A 7,475-nucleotide genomic window follows, 5' to 3' on the forward strand; every position below is an offset into this window, starting at 1 on the left:
AAGGGCAGTACAGTGGTACCTCGGGTTACAGACGCTTCAGGTTACAGACGCTTCAGGTTACAGACTCTGCTAACCCAGAAATATTACCTCGGGTTAAGAACTTTGCTTCAGGATGAGAACAGAAATCGTGCTCCGGTGGCACGGCGGCAGCAGGAGGCCCCATTAGCTAAAGTGGTGCTTCAGGTTAAGAACAGTTTCAGGTTAAGAACAGACCGCCAGAACAAATTAAGTTCTTAACCCGAGGTACCACTGTATAGAAATTTAACAAAACAAACAAACAAGAAGCGTCTGTTGGTTCTGACCTCCAGAACAAATTAAGTATTAACCTGAGGTACCACTGTATGTAGCCTTCCTCTCCCTCAGAACCTCCCCACACCTGCTACTAGAGAACTGCCTGAGTTGCAGCTTCAACAGATTCTGATCCGTTTATTGCACACAACAAAGGTTGATTTCTATACATTAACACGACACCCAGGGGATGGCGGTTTGTGGAGGGGGGGGAAGCATCTCCAAACTGTAAGGGGTAGGGCGCAGCCGTTCACGGTTGCTTGCCGGGCTTGGTGTAACAGCAAAATGGTGTGTCCCTTTGTGTTTGCGAAAGGGCAACAAAAGTAGTTGCTATGGGCACCCTCTAGCACTGCCAGCTCAGGTAGCCAACGCTTTGGAAACAGCAACCTTCCAGCTTGCGGGTGTGACAGAAACATGAGGGAAAATCTCCTCCTGTTGGTGTGAAGTTGCTATCCCCTAGTCCTGGACCCTTTGCAGCTTCAGGGCCTGCAGGAAAAAAACCCCAAACTACTGAAAACACACCAGATTACTTGTGCCAGAGAAAAGGGAGGCCTGTTGGGGAAAGGAAAAGCACAGAGGCCTCAGGGGAAGGAAAAGGAGCCGACTTGTCTGTAGCTGCAAGAGGAAGGAGTTGCATTGAGAATGTCCTGTTCCTCCTTGGTAGTTTGTACTGGGATTTGCAGGTGGCCTCTGGGGGCCGAGCCCACCTCCCCGGCCGCGAGTGGGGAGCAGCAAGGATGGAGGGAGGGGAGAGCAGGCCGAGAGAAAGGCCAGGCAGGAAGGGCTCCTTGGCTACGGCTCCCCCAGTTCTCCTTCCAGGTTCCGAACCATCACATAGAGCTCAGCCAAGCCCACGACGGAGGCCATGACCACGGCAGACAGGACACGCTGGAAGGAAGGGGGGAAAGGAAGTCAGCTCAGCCTCAGACACCTCTGCCAGATGAGTTGCAGTTAAGAGACATCCTGCCTTGCTTCCGCTTTAGACTTTTTGGGGGGTTGGGGCTAATCTGTACCCTTTGAGGGGGTTTTTGCATCTAGTATTAGAGTCAGAACCTTTGTTTTTTTGGATTCAAAACTAAAGGCTTCCCCTCGCCCCCTTTTACATAAAAATGCACTAGTGGAGGAATTGCAGGATCATAGAGTTGTGGAGTTAGAAGGGACCCCCAAAGGCCATCCAGCCCAGCCCCCTGCAATGCAGGAATCTCAGCTAAAGCATCCAAGACAGATGGCCGTCAAACCTCTGCCTAAAAACCTGCAAGGAAAGAGAGTCCATCACCTCTCAACAGCTCTTACTGCTCTTCCTGATGTTTAGCAGCCATCTTCTTTCTTGTAACCTGAAGCCATGGGTTCGAGTCCTTCCCTCCAGAGCAGGAGAAAGCAAGCTTGTTCCCTCTTCCGTGCACTAGCCCTTGAGATATTTGAAGATGACTCTCCTATCTCCTCTCAGTCTCTTCTTCTCCAGGCTAAACATCTCCAGCTCCTTCAACTGTTCCTCATCAGGCTTTGACTCCAGACCCTTAACCATCTTGGCTGCCCTACTCTGCGCATGTTCCAGCTTGTCAGTGTCCTTGGAAGGTTAAACTCTATGTTGTTCAAGAGAGCTGCCCTTCACCCCCTCCCACCCACGGAATATCCAGAGCTTTCCTTAAGTCTCTCCCTGCCCCCTGTATGGTCCCCCCCCCGGCCCAGCTGCCACTCACCGGTGCCATTTCCACGAAGATGTACTGGGAGCCCAGGTAGGTGCAGGCAAACGTGGCTCCCACAGTGACCAGGAAGTTGACGATGGTGACAACCAAGGCTTTGGTGGACCTCACTGGGAAAAGCAGAGGCAGAGTGTGTGACCCAGGCCCAGCAAGGTCCATTCCCTATGACTGAAACCCTAAGGAGGAAAGGGAATCCCCTGCCCCTCTGAAATGAGCTTTGCCCACCCCCACCCCACCTCATTACCCCACTGCAGTGCTCCTCCTCGCCCCACAGGAAGCTGCTATATACTGGGCTAGAACATTGAAAACTTGGGAACTGCCTGCAGTTTGCATTCCCTGTACTCTCTTCAGCGCCTGCTAAAAACATTCTTTAGACAAGCCTACGCTAGTTTTTAGTCAATTGTTACTTTAACTTTTTGAAAGTTTTAGCTTGCGAATTTGGGGTTTCTTTTACAATCAAGCAGCGTGTAAACGTTATGAAATAAGCAAAAGGACCATCCAGTTCAGTATTGCCTGCCCTGACCGGCAGCAGTTGCTCTCCAGGGTCTCAGGCAGGGGTTCCTTCCCAGCCCAACCAGGGGATGTTGTGAAATTGAACCTGGGGCCACAGGCATGGAAAGTGGGGGCTCTGCCAGGAACATGCAGCCCTTCCCCTAACAGCCCTCATGGTTCTGACCAAAGGAACTGGCTTTCAACAGGAATAAAGGCAGCTGCCATAATACAAGTTGGAACATGGTTCCCTAGAGCTTCTACACCTGTTGGTCTTTAACCAGTCCAGACCAGAGACCCACCTCTGACCCCCAAACAGGAACACTGGACCCATTCTGACTTTCAGTTTTAACTTAACAGTGCTGGAGTCTCACCACATGTTACACACATTGAGGTACTGGCATGCTATTGTTTTTTCCAATATTATATGTAGTAGTTTGAACCAAGTGAACCAATCTTTCATTTAATACAGTGGTACCTCGGGTTACATACAGTTCAGGTTACATACGCTTCAGGTTACAGACTCCGCTAACCCAGAAATAGTGCTTCAGGTTAAGAACTTTGCTTCAGGATAAGAACAGAAATTGTGCTCCGGCGGCGCGGCGGCAGCAGGAGGCCCCATTAGCTAAAGTGGTGCTTCAGGTTAAGAACAGTTTCAGGTTAAGAACGGACCTCCGGAACGAATTAAGTACTTAACCCGAGGTACCACTGTAGTTGGCCAAAACTTCTGAACCCTTTTCTCTATGCCCGTGGTTGATACTGAGCAAGAGGACAAGTCATCACCACCATTATGTCTGCCTTTCCTTAACAACAACAAAATCTTCTCTCTCACTTTCCATAACCTTCACTGCCTCCTTTCTTTCTCATGGAGTTGCAGAGTTGGAAGGGACCTCTGGGGTCATCTAGTCCAACCCCTAAAGCCAGAGTCCAACCCCTAAAGCAGCACACAGCTAAACTATGGAACTCCCTGCCACAAGGCATTGAAAAGATGGCATTGAAAGAGAACTGAGCAAATTCCTAGAGGGCTATTAGCCAGGATGGCTATGATCTGCCTTCACTGTCACAAGCAGCAATGCTTCTGAATACCAGTTGCTGGAAACCACAGGAGAGGAGAGTTGCTCTTGTGCTTGAATCCTGCTTATTGGTTTCCTACAGGCATCTGGCTGGCGACTGTGAGAACAGGATCCCGGACTAGATGGGCACTGACCTGATCCAGAAGGCTCTTCTTAGGTTCTCTTTATCTCCTCAAACATTTCTACCCTCTCTCTCAGCATCTTCTGCTTTCCTTTCAGCTGCTGCTACTATCACCTCTCTGTCTCCCTCTCCCTTTCCTTCTTTGCTCTGCTCTTTCTTCCATCTTGTGCCGCCTTCCCTGCCTCTTCAACTCCCTTCTCTCTGTGACTCCTGCCCCCCACAACGTCAACTTGCCTGAAATTAAAATGAGCAGGATTTCTGGGAAAAGTTCATCCCCCTCAGAACCTAACATAGGGGGCAGCTGCACTTGGTTTCCCCTTTTTTGGATGATGAAGCTTGAAGAAACTCCTCAGATTCTCCCACATTGAAGTAACATATTTTCGTGGTTCTAAAATGAAAAGGGTTGTTTTCCCTCTTAGTTTGCAAAGACTTGTACTTTATTTTATTTCTTAAGCGACTAAATAAAAGCAAAATTCATTCCAGAGTCTACTCAGACATTAAGAAAGTTGATGTGAGTTTTAATCTGTTCCTATTGTTAATTTAACTTTCAAAAAGTGCTTATTGCTATTTTTTCTTTGTCTTTTCTCCTTTTTTTGTAAACTGCTTTAAAGTTTTGTTTTTTTCACAATCAAATGGTATATAAATTTTATGGAATAAATTTCAAATCAAGACTGGAATACTAAAGTTGCTGTATCGTGCATACTTACTTGAGATATGTCCCATTCCAATGAATGGGCATTACTTCTGAAAAGACATGCATAGGAGCTGCTATCAATTCAACTAAGGTTAAATTGGGAGTCTCCTCTCCCCTTCCTGCAGTTCCCACCCCACCCTTTCTGCCACCTTTAATGGATGCCTTACTTTCCCTCTCTCACAACCACCCATCCATCTGTCCTCTCCTTGTCTCAACATGCCACCTGCTCTTAACACAGAAACCCACCTTGCCTTCCAAGGTCAGCCAAAGTGCCGTATCGGTTCAGTTCCTAAAAGAAAGAGGGAGAAGAGTTTGTTAGCTTCTTACAGGCTTTCCTCTGCTCTGCTTGGCAACGAAGCAGCTTCAGGACCAAGGCAAATAAAGGCCTTCCCTTCTTCCCAGGTGTGGTGTGAAAATGTCACCTAGGCCGTCAGAAATAAAATGTGGAGCTCCAGGACCCAAATCCCACAGCAGAAACTACAGTAACTGTGCTAGTCACATATACTTAATGCTAACCAGAGATTAGCTGCCTATATAGCAACTCTATGAACAGGAAAATAGGAAGCTGCCTTATACTGACCCAGATCTGTGGTCCATCTAGTTCAATACTGCATATGCTGGCAGAGGCTCTCCAGGGTTTCAGGCAGGGAGTCCTCCCAGCCCTAGCCAGAGCCATTGGGGGTTGTACCTGGGACCTTCTGCATGCAAAGCAGGGGCTCCACCACTGAGCTCCGGTTCCCTCCCCAAAGGAAAGGGCCTCACCCTGAAGCTTAATCTTTATTATGTTCATTTGCATGCTTAACACAAATTCTTAGTTCCAGAACCCCTGTGCCCTTCACTGAGGGTCTGTATCCACATCCACCAACCCTTCCTCAAAGCAGAGCCGTATTATGTAGATGGCTTAAGTAAGATCAGGCTGATCTTTGCTAAGGGTGGGACAGTTCAGGTTTATATTTTCCCCTCACCTGGCAGTTGATGTTCCTTGTTATCTTCTTGTATTCCTCGTTGGCTAGCTGGGCCTTGATCTTCTCTAACCGGGCTACTAATTCTGGATTCTGAAACAGAAGACAAACTTGCAATGGAACAGCAATTTCACTGTTTTATGCCAAATATTTGTTGGGAGAGTGGAGAGATTTAGGCTTCCAAAGATACATGTAACTAGAGATTTCTTTGTGTTTGGAGATGCAAAGTTATCTCCTTATCAAAGCCTTTTATACATCAGAAGCCACAGAGATTCCAACCTAGTTATTTTTATTAAAAAGGTAAGTGCTTCATACAAACCCTGGGAGGCTTTTTCTCTTCAGGAAGGAAGATCTCACTGCCTTCCAGCAGTTCATGAAGATATACCTGAGAACCTAGGAGTAAAAAAAGGTGTGTCACCAATAAGAATTCTGGGCCAAAGGAATTTGAAAGATACAATGTTATGCACATAGGAAATGGCCTTATCCTAGGTCAGATTCTTTGTCCACTTAGGCCAGTACTGTCTGCTTTGACTGGTAGCTGCACTCCAGGGTCTCAGGTGCGGAGAAGGTTTTCACCTCGATTCTTTTAACTAGAGAATTTAGGATTGAAGTCCTGCCCTTCCACATGTGCACAGGAGGGAAACCATTTCATCCTCATGACAAACCTGCAAGGTCGGATAGGCTGAGAGATAGTGACTGGCTCCAAGGTCACCAAGCAAGCCCTTCATAACTGGTTGGAAATTTGAACACTTGTATCCTAACAAGCTTGTAAAGTATGGTAAAGGGTCCTGCCTCTCTCACCCCCCACCCTCCAGTCCAACACTCTACTAGGGCACCACATGGGCTCTGTTTCCCTTTACTATTCACCCCCATTTCAATGTATTTTGTTCCCCAATAAGTGTGTATACCATGGTGCACCCTATGCTATGTATGGTGTAGTAGTGTTTTGAGTGTAGAGTCAGTGTGGTGTAGTGGTTAAGTCTTGGGCAGAGAAACCAAGCAGATCAAGGTTTGAATGCCGACTCAGCCATGAAGTTCACTGGGTGGCCCTGGGTCAATCACTCTCTCTCTCTCTCTCTCTGTCTGTCTAAGCAACCTCACAGGAGTGTTCTGAAGATAAAATAACCAGGGTGGGATGGGGAGAAGAACCATGTACATTATCTTGAGCTCCTTTATGGAAACACGTGACATGAATACAATTACAGTGGTACCTTGGGTTAAGTACTTAATTCGTTCCGGAGGTCTGTTCTTAACCTGAAACTGTTCTTAACCTGAAGCTAACCACTTTAGCTAATGGGGCCTCCCGCTGCCGCCGCAGCACGATTTCTGTTCTCATCCTGAAGCAAAGTTATTAACCTGAAGCACTATTTCTGGGTTAGTGGAGTCTGTAACCTGAAGCGTATGTAACCCGAGGTACCACTGTATATCTATATGCAGGTGCCCCTTCTAAGCGTTGGTTAGTTTACTCGAGAGGAAGCTCACAGGGGGTGGAGGAAAGAAGGCAGCCTCTTTCGGACAGGGATTAGAACTGCCCCTCCGTCTCGAAGGTCAAAGATCACGACCCCTGCCTCAAGTCCCCGGGGGGGGCTCTCCTCACCCGCCTCCCGCAGCGCTCGGTGGAGCTTTCGGATTAAGTGGAAGGACAAGCGGGGCTCCTCTTCGGCTAGGGCCGCCTCCAGCTCGGCCCGCAGCTCCTCCGGCAGCCGCTGCGCCTCGGAGCCCCGCAGGAGCCCCCGCAGCGCAGGTCCCACCTTCACGGAGGACGCCATCTTGGAAGTGCCGCTGGTCATATGACCACTCGGGGCCTGAAGTGGGCAGGGAAGAATCTGACTGGGGTTACCGCGGCAACCCGAAGAGGGAGGTGAACAAAGAGGGCACAAAAGGGAAGAGAGGGCGCCTCGTCGCCCTGAGAAGCATATTCCGGGTTCACTCCGCGGCCAAAAGGAGGGCAAGAAGCGCTCCGAATAAATAAGCGGCCTGCGTCATCTAAAGCTTTCTGCAAACTCTGGTCTAGTTCCCGAAAACACAAATGTTTATAATCATTTAAACCCGCGTGGAGGGGGGGGTGAGGAACAACCCCGGAAACTTCCTATTCGGGCTCCTTCTACACGTTCTTATCTCTATGGGGAAGAAAGCGGCGCCGAG

General features: G+C 48.5%; 1 protein-coding gene across 2 annotated transcripts; it reads right to left on the bottom strand.

Annotated features, from left to right (window-relative positions):
• Nucleotides 1–406: 406 nt before the first annotated feature.
• On the bottom strand, nucleotides 407–7,440 carry VMA12 (vacuolar ATPase assembly factor VMA12). Of its 2 annotated transcripts, XR_014541886.1 has the most exons (7): nucleotides 6,928–7,440; nucleotides 5,650–5,723; nucleotides 5,334–5,423; nucleotides 4,615–4,657; nucleotides 3,909–4,062; nucleotides 1,989–2,101; nucleotides 407–1,176 (listed from the first exon to the last, which is right to left on the bottom strand). XR_014541886.1 is itself a non-coding variant. In XM_083587331.1 (6 exons), the coding sequence occupies exons 1-6, from the start codon at nucleotides 7,118–7,120 to the stop codon at nucleotides 1,081–1,083; spliced, it is 609 nt and encodes a 202-aa protein (XP_083443457.1). In that variant the 5' UTR covers nucleotides 7,121–7,373; the 3' UTR covers nucleotides 407–1,080. The 2 variants fall into 2 exon arrangements, 1 of the variants encoding a protein (XP_083443457.1); XM_083587331.1 differs by lacking the exon at nucleotides 3,909–4,062 and having other exon boundaries at nucleotides 6,928–7,373.
• Nucleotides 7,441–7,475: the final 35 nt, after the last annotated feature.

Source organism: Podarcis filfolensis, assembly GCF_964270895.1.
Source record: "Podarcis filfolensis genome assembly, chromosome: 15".
NCBI lineage: Eukaryota > Metazoa > Chordata > Lepidosauria > Squamata > Lacertidae > Podarcis > Podarcis filfolensis.

Coding starts and splice junctions, on each gene's coding strand:
- VMA12 (XM_083587331.1), bottom strand. CDS start 7,120: ATGACCAGCGGCACTTCCAAGATGGCGTCCTCCGTGAAGGTGGGACCT. Junction 2,102..4,614: donor GGCTGACCTTGGAAGGCAAG/GTGGGTTTCTGT, acceptor TGCTTTTCCCAG/TGAGGTCCACCAAAGCCTTG. Junction 1,177..1,988: donor TCTTCGTGGAAATGGCACCG/GTGAGTGGCAGC, acceptor CCTTCCTTCCAG/CGTGTCCTGTCTGCCGTGGT.